Here is a 13,417-nt window from a genome sequence, read left to right as displayed (position 1 = left end):
ATTGGAAAAGACTCTGATGCTGGGAGGGATTGGGGACAGGAGGAGAAGGGGACGACCTAGGATGAGATGGCTGGATGGCATCACGGACTCGATGGATGTGAGTTTGAGTGAACTCCAGGAGTCGGTGATGGACAGGGAAGCCTGGCATGCTGTGATTCATGGGGTTGCAAAGAGTTGGACAGGACTGAGAGACTGAACTGAACTGACAAATTGACTCTGGTAACAGGGGCTGATTGACTGATGAAAGTTGTCCCAGCAGGAATTATCCCTCTGGGGAGATGAGGTGTGGTCCTAGTTTGATCAGAAGAATTTGGAAGGGAAAAGGAACTTGCAGGAGTGGGAGAAGCTTGGTCCCTCCCCACCCTGAGAGATAGAAGTTGGAAGGGGATTCTTTAGAATGTTGCTGCTGCTACTGCTATGTCACTTCAGTCGTGTCCGGCTCTGTGCGACCCCATAGATGGCAACCCACCAGGCTCCCCTGTCCCTGGGATTCTCCAGGCAAGAACACTGGATGGGTTGCCATTTCCTTCTCCAATGCATGAAAGTGAAAAGTGAAGTCGCTCAGTCGTGTCTGACTCTTAGCTACCCCATGGACTGCAGCCTACCAGGCTCCTCCATTCATGGGATTTTCCAGGCGAGAGTACTGGAGTGGGGTGAGATGTTTTTGATCCTTCAGGCTTTTGATTATGGGAGAAAGTCCTAGATCAAAGGGAACCTCAGGATCCTTTCTTTGTGTCCAACAATAGAGATCAAATGTGAATAGGAAAGGTCAAGTAAGGGTCATCTAGGAAACCTGATGGAGGGGGAGACAGTGAGGGGTGAGGGGATAGGATGGCCACAGAAGGACACGTGGCTTGAGTCCCTCAGATCTGGATTCTGATTAAGGGCCATGAAGGACTGAACAAAAGGGACCTCTGAAACCTTTCCCTGCTTTGGTTACAACCTAGTGTGCCATTCAGAGGCCATTTTTCATCCCCTCATTTGTAGTAGGGCTAGGTCTTTTTGAGATTTTCAGGGTCAAATTTTTCCAGTTCCTGATAATATAGTCATGGGGTGAGTCTGAGAGAGGCTCTTGGGACCTATCAGAATCAGGTCTTAGCCTGCATGCCATAGAATGGGAGTTCTGAGAGTCATTGGCTGACAGAAAGGCGTCCCTTTTTCCCCAGTGATCTCTCCATGAGGGTAACGGCACAAAATGGCTGACTGTCCCAACAGTCAGATCTGATGGTGAGAGGTGACGCCTGGGAATTGTGTAGCTAAGGCACCATGTGTTAGTTCTAGGAAACCTAGAAGACCTCCTATAACTAAGACCAAAAGAGATGTTCTATTCACCAGTTGGGATTGGAATGCAAAACTTCTCATAGCAAAATTCAGGCTTAAACTAAAGGAAACAGGGAAACCACTAGGCCAGCCAGGTATGACTTAAATCAAATCCCCTATGAATATGCAGTGGAGGTAATGAACAGACTCAAGGGATTAGACCTACTCAACAGTGCGCCTGAAGCACCAAGGATGGAGGTTCATCGTATTGTACAGGAAGCAGCAAACAAAACCACCCCAAAGAAAAAAAAGCAAGAAGGCAAAGTGGTCATCTGAGCAGGCTTTACAAAGAGCTGAAGAAAGAAGAGAAGTGAAAAGCAAGGGAGAGAGGGAAAGGTATATCCAACTAAATGCAGAGTTCCAAAGAACAGCTAGGAGAGACAAGACAGCCTTCTTCAATGAACAAGGACTATAGCTAGAAGAAAACAACAGCCAGGGGAAGATTAGAGATCTCTTCAGGAAAACTGGAAATATCAAAAGAATATTTTGCCCAAGTTCAGTCACTCAGTCGTGTCCAACTCTCTGTGACCCTATGGACTGCAGCATGCCAGGCTTCCCTGTCCATCACCATCTGCTGGAGCTTTCTCAAACGCATGTCCATCACGTCAGTGATGCCATCCAACCATTGCATCCTCTGTTGTCCCCTTCTCCTCCCACTTTCAGTCTTGCCCAGCATCACATTCTTTTCCAATGAGTCAGTTTTTCACATCAGGTGGCCACAGTATTGAAGTTTCAGCTTCAGCATCAGTCCCTCCAATGAATATTCAGAACTGACTTTCTTTAGGATGGACTGGTTAGACCTCCTTGCAGTCCAAGGGATTCTCAAGAGTCTTCTCCAACACCACAGTTCAAAAACATCACTTCTTTGGAGCTCAGCTTTCTTTATAGATCAACTCTCACATCCATACATGACTGCTGGAAAAACCATAGCTTTGACTAGATGGACCTTTGTTGGCAAAGTAATGTCTCTGCTTTTTAATATGCTGTCTAAGTTGGTCATAGCTTTTCTTCCAAGGCTTTCCTTTCTTCACCCAAAGATGAGCACAATAATGGATAGAAATGCCTCGTAGACACTGAAGAGATCAAGAAGAGATGGAAAGAATACATGAAAGAACTGTACAAAAGGATCTTAAGGAACTGGATTACTATGATGATGTGGTCAGTCACCCAGAGACAGACATTCTGAAGTGTGAAGTCAAGTAGGCCTTAGGAAGCTCTGCTGTTAATACAGCTAGTGGATGTGGTGGAATTCCAATAGAGCTATTCAAAACCCTAAAGGATGATGCCATCAAGGTGTTGCATTCAATATGTCAGCAAGTCTGGAAGACCCAGCAGTGGCCACAGGACTGGAAAAGGTCAATCCTCCTCTCAATTTCCAAGAAGGGTAGTACAAAAGAATGTGCTAACCATCGGACAGTTGCAGTCATCTCCCATGCTAGTAAGGTCATGCTTAAAATCTTGCATGCTAGGCTTCAACATTATGCAAACCAAGAACTTCCAAATGTCCAAGCTGGGTTTAGAAAAGGAAGAGGAACCCGAGATCAAATTGTTAACATTCACTGGATCATAGAGAGAGCAGGGGAATTTCAGAAAAACATCTACCTCTGTTTCATTAACCATGCTAAAGCCTTTGACAGCATGGATCGTAACAAAGTGTGGAAAGCTCTTAGAGAGGTGGGAATAGCAGACCATCTTACCCATCTTCTGAGAAACCTGTATGCAGGTCAAGAAGCAACAGTTAGAACCCTGTATGGAACAATGATTGGTTTAAGATTGAGAAAGGAGTATGACAGGGCTGTCTGCTGTCACCCTGTTTTGTTTAGCCTATATGCTGAGCACATCATGAGAGATGCTGGGCTGCATGGGTTACAAGCTGGAATCAAGATAGGCAGGAGAAACATCAACAACCTCATATATGAGGATGATACCATTCTAATGGCAGAAAGCGAAGAGGAACTAAAGAGCCTCCTGATGAGGGTGAAGGAGGAGAGTGCAAGAGCCAACTTAAGACTAAATATTTAAAAAACTAAGATCATGGCATTTGACTTCATTACTTCATGGCAAATAGAAGGGGAAGAGGTGAAGTAGTAACAGATTTCCTCTTCTTGGGCTCTAAAATCACTGCAGATGATGACTGCAGCCATGAAATCAGAAGACAGCTGCTTTTTGGCAGGAAAGCTATGACAAACCTAGACAGTGTGTTGAAAAGAAGAGGCATTACTCTGCCAACAAAGGTCTGTATAGTCAAGGCTATGCTCTTCCCAGTGGTCATGTGCAGTGGTGACAGCTGGACTATAATGAAATCAGAATGCCAAAGAACTGATGCCTTCAAACTGTGGTGCTAGAGAAGACTCCTGAAAGGTCCATGGACAGCAAGGAGATCAAACCAGTGAATGTTAAGGGAAATCAACCCTAAATATTCATTGGAAGGAATGATGCTGCAGCTGAAGCTCTGGTATTTTGATCATCTGATGCAAACAGCTGACTCACTGGAAAAGTCCCTGAGCCAGGGAAAGATTGAGGGTAGAAGGAGAAGAGAGCATCAGAGGATGAGATGCATCAGAGGATGCAATAGACATGAACTGGGGCAAATTTCAGGAGATGGTGAGGGACAGGAGACCTGACATGCTGCAATCCATGGAGTTGCAAAGAGTCAGGCATGACTGGGTGACTGGGCAACAACAAGGAACCATGTGACTTGGACAGGGAAAGACAAAGATTCCTGGGAGCAACTGGGTGACTCACCATTTGGTGATTCCCTGAAATGTGCAAGGCACTCTCAGGATGGCTCAGAGGCAACACTTAGGTACTTGTAAATCAATCCAGACTGAAAGGGAATGAAGTGAAAGAGACAGGGAAGATAGGCTGAAGAATCTGCCTTACAATCCTATAGGGGAGACAGTGGCCAGGGGTGGTGGACTGTGATTTGTTTGAACCAATATGTGCCTGATATGGTACACCGAAGTTGTCTTGCTCGGGGTGGATGCCCTTGCGGCCTTGTCCATTCCATGACCTCCCCCTCCCCCGTCTACCCATTATCCTTTCACAGAAGCCTTCCAGTGACAGGTGCCCTAGTGGCTTTTAAGTGCCTGACCTGTGCCCACACAATATTGATTGGCCTAGTTAGTCCTCAGTTGGAAAGTAGTAAACAAGAGAGACCCTCACTCCTTTGGGTGGCAGCTACGGGACAGATTGAGCAGTGGGGCCTTTGGAACATATCAGAGGGTAACCCTGGCCAGAGTTCCTCAGCTGCTTCCACAGTCATTTGCCTGTTCATAGAGGGTCCCTACAAGAAATGAGAGGAAAGGAGGTGGGGAAGAGACTCCAAGTCCTTGCACAGGCTACCAAAATGTTGTGGTCCATGCATGGGTTGGAAAAGAATTTCCAGACATGAGGCAGATTGAACGGAGAATAAAGTGGATTAGAGTGGGAGACGCTGTTAGAACTGTGGACTGGTTCAAGGGAGAGCTAAAGCTTTTCACAGGCTAGCTGCCAATTTGTATAGCCTCAAGACACAGAAATTTCCTACTGGAATGGTGGCATTAGGTGACTGGTTAAGATGCTATAAGGTAGGTATTTTACCTAATGTGGGATCAGGCAACTGGCTGGTTTGGATCCAGAGGCATGGCAAGAGTTGCTATGGTGCCTGGTCAGTTCCAGAGATTTTTACCCTGTGATTTTGGTACAGAGCGCCACACCTGTGACCCTGGTATAGTGCTCCACAGTAATTATCAATATGTATGGTCCTATTACCATTTTCTTAATTGTTTTGGATTTATTTCTTGTAGGTCTTTCCCTTCTTTTGTGTTTCCTGCTTAGAGATGTTCCTTTAGCATTTATTGTAAAGCTGGTTTGGTGGTGCTGAATTCGCTGAACTTTTGTTTGCCTCTAAAGATTTTGATTTCTCTGTCAAATCTGAATGACAGTTTTTCTGGGTAGAGTATTCTTGGTTGTAGTCTCTTCCCTTTCATCATTTTGAATATATCATGCCATACCTTTCTCTCTCTCTCTCTCTCTCTTTTTTTTTTGCCTTTCATATTTTCTTTGTATTTCTCTTCAATAGTTGCTTGACCCAACATCTTTCTGTCTGCTCTATACAATGAAAATACAAACTAAATGAGAATAGAAAAAATAAATAAAGCACTAAATTGTACGAATTAACAAGTGTGTTCCAAAATATATTTACATTAATAAAATACACATTTCATATAGAGATCTATAGTGAATGACTCTGCACCTGGGAAGTTTCATAACACCTAGGCAGGGCTGACATTCGTGGGGGAAGCTAAGAGACTTCACACCAATCGCAGTTTGTGGGAGGTTTCTGATGGCCAATCTGAGAGCTACACTGAGCACGTCATGAGCATCACCTGTGCAGGGACTGACTTGAGGGGAGGAGAAGCAGCTCTTACCTCGACGCTGAGTTCATTCTCATCAACAGCCTATTCAGTACAGTTTCAAAAAAGTAAACATGTTAAGGTAAGCAGACAACTGTTTAGAAAACCAGACACATTTTCTGGCTGTGTTTATGCAGAACTCTCCAGCTACAATGGGTGGTTGTGAAGAGGTTCTTCCTCACGACAGCATGGTCACAGGACTCGGATGACCCAGCGGGATTGAGGGGAGCTGAGGACTGGGATACAAGTCCAGTTTTGCTTTGAGACACTCTTCTCATGCACAGTCCGTGGCCCTGCAGTCCTCTTCTCCTACCATCTGGCGTGGCACTTCATGTAGTCTTCAGCTTTATTCCAGAAGTCCTCCTTGTCCCACAAATGATGTTCTACAACTTCGATATTCAATGGATCATCAAAATTCAACAGATCAATAAACAAAGAGTTTAATCCCCAAACAACATGGTTCAGTGTCCTCGTAGAGGCCCAGCCAGTGCCGTCAACTGGATGTTCTCTCAGTAAACTGAGACATATCTCTCCTGTCTCTGTATTTTGGGGTGCCAGATCCAGGTCAGGCATTTCACTTTGGGAGGTACCATGTTGTATGCATTGGGGACTTCGGTTTCTAACTGAAATTTTCCACCCTGGTAGTAACCCTTCTCTGGGGTGACAGTTAGCTGAAAGCAATGAAGCTTTTTGGATCAGGAAAATGCACTTTATACATACAAGGCAAATTAGCTTCAAGTTCTGCAACCTCTTTAACAAGCAGCCTGTCTCTCACAGGCATTAGCCGAGCGGAGTCAGTGGCTGTGGCTGATTCTTCAGCTTGCTTGCCCGCATTGACATCACTACTACCTTTGTCCTGGGCACCCTGAGACAGGCAAGGCAAGCCCAGTGCCCAACTCCATGCCCAGCTGGCCACAGGCAGCAAGCCATGGCCACTCACAGCCACACCAGCTCTGGCCATGCCATTCCCTTCTTGCTTGCAGAGTTTCTATTGAGGAATCAGCTGATAACCTTATGGCAATTCCCTTGTATTTTATTTGTCATTTTCCCCTTGTTGCTTTTAATATTTTATCTTTGTCTTTAATTTTCATGTTTGGTTGCTATGTGTCTCGATGTGTTCCTCCTTGGGTTTATCCTGCCCAGAGCTCTCTGTGCTTCCTGGACTTGGTTGACTATTTCCTTTCCCATGTTAGGGAAGTTTTCAGCTATTATCTCTTCATATATTTTCTCAAGTCCTTTCTCTCTTCTCCTCTGGGAGTCCCATAATGTGAATGTTGGTGCATTTAATGTCATGCCAGAGGTCTCTTAGGGTGGCTTTTTTTTTTTTTCCATTCTTTTTTCTATATTCTGTTTTGTAGCAGTGATTTCCACCATTCTGTCTTCCAGGTCACTTAACCATTACTCTGCTTCAGTTATTCTGCTATTGATACCTTCTAGTGTAATGTTTGGAGAAGGCAATGGCAACCCACTCCATTTGCCTGGAAAATCCCCTGGGCGGAGGAGCCTGGTAGGCTGCAGTCCATGGGGTCACTAAGAGTCGGACACGACTGAAGCGACTTAGCAGCAGCAGCAGCAGTGTAATGTTCTGGAGAAGGCAATGGGACCCCACTCCAGCACTCTTGCCTGGAAAATCCCCTGGGCAGATGAGCCTGGTAGGCTGCAGTCCATGGGGTCGCTAAGAGTCGGACATAACTGAGCGACTTCACTTTCACATTTCACTTTCATGCATTGGAGAAGGAAATGGCAACACACTCCAGTGTTCTTGCCTGGAGAATCCCAGGGACAGGGGAGCCTGGTGAGCTGCCGTCTATGGGGTCGCACAGAGTTGGACACGACTGAAGTGACTTAGCAGCAGCAGCAGCAACAGTGTAATGTTCATCTCGGTTTGCTTGTTCTTTAGTTCCTCTAGGTCTTTCGCAAACCTGTCTTGCATCTTCTCCATTGGTTTTCTGAGATCCTGAATCCTCTTCACTATCATTATTCTGAATTCTTTTTCTGGAAGGCTGCCTATCTCTACTTCATTTAGTTGTTTTTCTGGGGTTTTATCTTGTCCTTTCGTCTAGGACATAACCCTCTGCTTTTTCATTCTGATTAACTTTCTGTGATGTGCTTTTCATCCTAGCTGCTGTGGAATTAGTGTTCTTCTTGCTTCTTCTGTCTGCCCTCTGGTGGATGAGGCTAAGAGGATTGAGTAAGCTTCCTGATGGGAGGGACTGGTGGTGGGAAAAACTGGGTCTTCTTCTGGTGGGCAGGGCCATGCTTAGCAAAACTTCAATCCACATATTTGTTGATGGGTGGGGTTGTGCTCTCCCTGCTAGTTGTTTGGTCTGAGGCAAGCCAGCCCTTGGGTCTGTGAGCCCTATGGTAGGTTAATGGTGACCTCCAAGAGGGCTTATGCCAAGGGGCAGCTTCAAGGACTCCTGCTCCCATGCCCCTGTCCCCATGGCAAGCCACTGCCAAACCACACCTCCACAGGAGACCCTCCAACACTAAGGGGAGGTCTGGTTCAGTCTCTCGTGGCGTCACCGCTCCTTTCCCCTGGGTCATGGTGCATGCAAGATTTTGTTTGTGACCTCCAAAACCTCGTTTGTTTCCTCTAGTCCTTGGAAGTCCTATAATCAAATCCTGCTGGCCTTCAAAGTCAAATTCCCTGGGGATTCCCAGTCCCTTTTTCAGATCCCCAGGCTGGGAACCCTGACATGAGACTCAGAACCTTCACAACAGTGGGAGAACTGCTTTAGTATTATTGTTCTCCAGTTTGTGGGTCGCCCACCCAGCAGGTATGGGGTGTGATTTTATCATGACTGTGCCCCTTCTACCATATCACTGCAGCTTCTTCCTTGTCTTTGGATTTGGGATATCCTTTTCTGGTGGGTTCTAACATCCTCCTGTTGATGGTTGTTCAACAGCTAGTTGCAATTTTCATGCTGTCACAGGAGGAGATGAGCACACATCCTTCTACTCCGTCATCTTGAATCACCCAGCCTGTATCTTACTACTTTTTATATCATATATCCTAGAGATATTTACTTATCCTCGTTGAAAAAGATTCCTTCTTGCACTATGCCATGGTTTATTAACTTGCATCCTAAAGATGAACACCTGGGTTATTTCCAATATTTCCTGTCTTATTTTCAAGTGAGATCCAGAGTGGGAGTTTCATTCATAACTGCTCTAATCAGGACAAGGAAAATGGGAAGAGGTGGTCAGTACACAGGAGATAAGAAAACCAAGGATAACCAGAAAAGAGCAAAAAACCCAGAAAATTTAGAGAAAATGAGAGAATCAAAAAAAAAAAAAAAAAGAGGCAAAACAGGATATGGGCAACCACACAAAACAGGAAGGAGACAGAACAGAAGGAGAAAAGGGAACAAAAAAAGAGGGTGAGATGAATGGGGAGGGATGTGAGTAGGGAGAGAGAAGAGACAGGAAGAGGACATCGGAGCTTGGTAAATATGCTTCCGGTAATCAGAGAGGATCAGAAGTCCCCAGGCTAATCCTCAATCCCTACAGAAACCTGGCAGGCCCAGTACACCAGGCCAGCCACGTATATCAGCAGGTTGAGGGCTGTCAGAATGGCCAGTCAGTTCCTCATCCCAGGTGCAAATGTAATAGGTGAGCCCATCGATACAGTCCATATATTTGGATCACTGGGGCTGCCCGCCAAACTTCTCATTGAACTGGTAGAGCAGCCAGGGGACCAGAGTGCTGACATAGAGGAGGACAGAGAGCAGGGTCAGCAAAAACTGGAAAATGGGGAAGGTCACAGGCAGCCTGTATTTCCATTCAGCCAGGTTCCCCAGGATGGTCAGGGTTGCTGGGAAGAAGCAGATGGAGTACACGGCCACGCACCACTCCAGGGCCGGCTGGTGCAGGTACAGCGAGGTGTGGCTAAGGAAGGCGAAGATGAGACAGGCCACGAAGGCGTCCAGCACTTTCAGCAGGCCTGGCATGGTGTGCACATAGCAGGGGATCTCACTGAGCTCATAGTACTGCCACAAGCAGGCCACTTCCGTGGCATAAAGTACAGAAGCAACACAGGAGAAGGCAGTGGCCTTGATGGCTCGGTCCCAGTAAGGGCCATAAGGCAGGAAATGGACATGAGTGGTGGCGTAGATGATGAAGGCCAAGAGGCAGAGGAGGGCAGTGTAGCAGGCGTAGATGACGGGTAAATTGTACCAGAAGAAAGGAAAGCGGGACTGGAGCTTACACAGCTCTACAATGGAGACGATGAGGGTCATGGCGAGACAGAAGCGCCAGATGGACATGGACCAGTTACCTACGGCCCCCCTCAGGATGCCCTTGTCGACCACGAGGGAGAAGGCCATGCAGGTGCAGAAGAGCTGCGGCAGGTGGAGCAGGCAGCACATGACGTCCAAGGCACCTTGTCTCGAGATGTCACCCTGAAGAACATGGTGTTGTGACGGTCAAGCAGGTCACAGTCACCAACACGGCAGTCGTCTTCCCTGAGGACTCATCAGAGAAAGATCCGGCTCTGGAGGTGAATTAAGTCAGATTCCTGGAAAAGGCTCAGAGTCCTGTGATGGCTGAGGCCCGGGATCTGTGGAGTTAGAACCAGTGGCTCAGACACCTGGGATAACAGAACAACTGCTCCAGAATTATATTCCCCACCCATCACCCTTGACATTGTCAGGAGACCTGTGTTATCCCAAACCTTCTACTGGGTTAGGTCTGACCTCAAACCATTAACGTTTTGGACCTCTTGTGCTATGTGAAATTATCTATGGGGACCCAAGGCAAAATGGTCCTTATATTCAATCTGAAAATTTCAAGCCTCTCCAAATTGAAAAAGATATTTTTATGTTATTTAGTAAGCAAATTTGATCAAAATACACATGAGACAATTTATGGTCATTATTTACATCACTTACTGTTAATGTTCCAGACTGCAGTTGCTGAAACTCTAATGTGCTTCATTAGAAGGTGCTTTCAGACTCTGGGGTGATGCTATGTTCTATAGAGAACTATCTGGTCATCTGTCTGAAGCTGAAAAATTATGAGCTCTAGAGCATACTTGACCCCAAAGATAAAGGATTGTGGATTCTACTGCTACTCCCATGTATTGATGAGGGTTAGCTGAGAGACTCAGGTGCTTTCCCCAAGGTCAAAGGTTAGGAGTGAGAACCCAGATAAAAACACCAAAGCCATGGTTTGGGCACTTTGCTCTACAGCCCACATGTCATCAGGGCCGTGGGTGGGAGCCCAGGACCAAAGCTCGGGGCTCTGAGACCCGACACACCTTCAGGGCCATGGCCTCCTTCCACAGCAACTTGGAGACACACATGCCTCAGACCTATCCTCCCTACAGCCATCACTTGAAGGAGCTGCCATCTGAGGGGACACAGCCTCACCTGGAGGAGGGCAGCTTCAGAAGTGAACAGGGTGGATCCATGGGGTGAGAGCAAGACCGTGGGGACAAGATGATGCAGGAAGTAGGGACTGTTCTGAATCCCCTCTCCCAATTTCGCCATCACGTGTGACCCTTGCCCACTGGGGAGGGGAGACTTCAACCCAGCATGACTCCAGGGTGGGGCCTCATGGAGGAAATACAGAATAAATTAACATAATGTTTGGCTCTTAAGGTCCAAAGCTGCCATCCAGACGGGAGTCTGGAAAGATTTAGGAGTAGTCCTACCTGAGCAGGATTCTCCTGGCCTGGGAGACTGGTTAGCAGCTTCCAAGCTGGGAAGAAGGGATTAGAAGTGAACAAGGATGCTGTGTCTGAGGCTGATGTATAGTCTTTCAGGGTATCCCAGGGAGGGGGTAGGGATGGACAGATGATTGGCTCCCTTTTAAGGGCAGGAGCTGAAAAAGGAGACCCCTGCAGGAACCCTGAGAACTGACAGCCCTGAGGATTCATCCGGGACAGGGATGGGTGGGGGGTCAGAGTGGAGATGACTGGGGGGAACCCAGGGTCCCAGTGGCCCTGAGACAGCCCAGTAGGGGTCTTCTGACCCAGAAGAGATGCAGGCATGGAGCCAATCTTCCCACGGAGGAGGGGCCTGGGCTGGAACTGAGACAGGAGAACAGGGGCCTGAAGGGGCTTCAGGGCTGTGACAGGGATATACGGCCAGAGTGGCAGGGACCCTGGAGACCATGGAATTGCCCAGGTCACCTGACCAAGACAGTCCCGCCAGCCAGGGCTGCAGTCCTGCTCACACAGGGGCTCCTCCAGGGTCCAGTGTTTGGGGAGTGAGGCCCCTCCCAGCCCACCCCCTCCTCAGGGACAGTTGCCCTGCTTCCAAGGGACTATTTGCTGAGAGGCCCCCAGGGCTGAAGGGCCAGCACCCTGAGCCCCAGCCAGCTTCCTGCCATCAGGGGATTATTATATCACCTTTGCTGATAATAAACCCTGGGACAAGCTGAAGCGGAAAGAGAAACACAGAGCAAACCTGAGACCCTCCCTGGCCTCCCAAAGCTCCTTGAGCGCCAATTGCCAGTGGAGCCCTGGAGCCTGCGGGCCTCCCAGTGGGCACTGCCAGGGTGGGGAGGGGCACTGGGGTGAGGGAAGCAGGGGGTGTCATGCTGCCTACCCCCAATTTGATCCCCACCTAATTCCATGTGCAGTTCCACCTAAGACTACAAAAGATCTTTGGATCCTTTTAATGCTACAAAGGGAGGGATGGAGAAGCAGAGGTGTGGGATTCCAGCTGGGTGACCCTGGGTAAGGCCTGTGACCTCCCTGGGCCTTAGTTTCCCACCCTTGAAAAGTAGGAAGTTTACTTGAGTCTCCCCAGCAACCCCTCCTCCAATAAAGCATCTGCCTACAATGCGGGAGACCTGGGTTCAATCCCTGGGTTGGGAAGATCTCCTGGAGAAGGAACTGGCAACTCACTTCAGTACTCTTGCCTAGAAAATCCCATGGATGGAGGAACCTGGTGGGCTACAGTCCATGGGGTGGCAAAGAGTCCGACACCACTGGGCGACTTCACTTTCACTTCTTTCACTTTCCCCAGCAACCCGTCCTCCCTGATGTGGCTGAGTCCTGCCTGCCCAGCAGCCAGGCGTGTGGACTGGAAGACAGTGAGCCAGAAAGGTCATGGCCTGGACAAAGGAAGGAGAAGGAAGTGAGATGGACACTCGGTTACAGGGAGATGTGGGGCCTGGAGGAGATACTTTAGAGGTGGAAGATACTGGGAAGTTACTCATTAGAGCCTCAGTCTCCCCATCTTTGCAATGGAATTAATCCCAGCTTTCTGTCCATTAATGAATAAAAGCATGTGAAGGACCCATCAGAGGGTCTGGAACATGGCACACTCAATCCATGCCTGCTACCTGTCCCCCTCCCCCTCACAGAGGACCCAGAAGGCCCTGGCCCCACTCTGGACATCAGCACATGCAAGCTTGATTTGTTGCAGATCAGGGGCTGCAAACCAGTTTGTACTGCAGGTGGTCCAGGGATGTGCTTGGTGTTTCGTCACAGTGTTTTCAGGAAGAGATGGTGTAGAATCAGTATTATTTCTTCCCTAAGTGTTGGTGGCTGCAGGGGTTTAATTTCACATGAAAATCCAGATTCCCAGCTGCTTTTGAAGCCTCAGGAGATTTGGAGTCACTGGGCTGTGTGCCCTCAGGATGGGGGGGCAGTGAATGGAGCTGAGCAGCTGCTATGTCCTTTATGTTATTTTTCATTTTCATCTTTGTGTAATTTTCTATATTTTCTTATTCTCAAGTATAATTGA

General features: G+C 47.7%; 1 protein-coding gene and 1 pseudogene across 1 annotated transcript in view; both read right to left on the bottom strand.

The window, feature by feature from the left end:
* LOC138095475 (myeloid-associated differentiation marker-like) overlaps positions 1 to 10,087 on the bottom strand; it is a 35,822-nt gene extending 25,735 nt beyond the window's left edge. Inside the window, exon 1 of the mRNA XM_068991513.1 lies at positions 9,387 to 10,087. Coding sequence (XP_068847614.1) covers positions 9,387 to 10,087 — 701 coding nt within the window. The remainder of the gene's footprint in view (positions 1 to 9,386) is intronic.
* On the bottom strand, positions 6,027 to 6,678 carry LOC138095144 (NEDD8-conjugating enzyme UBE2F pseudogene; annotated as a pseudogene).
* Positions 10,088 to 13,417: the final 3,330 nt, after the last annotated feature.

Source organism: Capricornis sumatraensis, chromosome 19 (assembly GCF_032405125.1).
Source record: "Capricornis sumatraensis isolate serow.1 chromosome 19, serow.2, whole genome shotgun sequence".
In the NCBI taxonomy this organism is placed as follows: domain Eukaryota; kingdom Metazoa; phylum Chordata; class Mammalia; order Artiodactyla; family Bovidae; genus Capricornis; species Capricornis sumatraensis.
The sequence above is the reverse complement of the archived record's forward strand: the minus strand, read 5'-3'. Positions and strand labels throughout refer to the sequence as shown.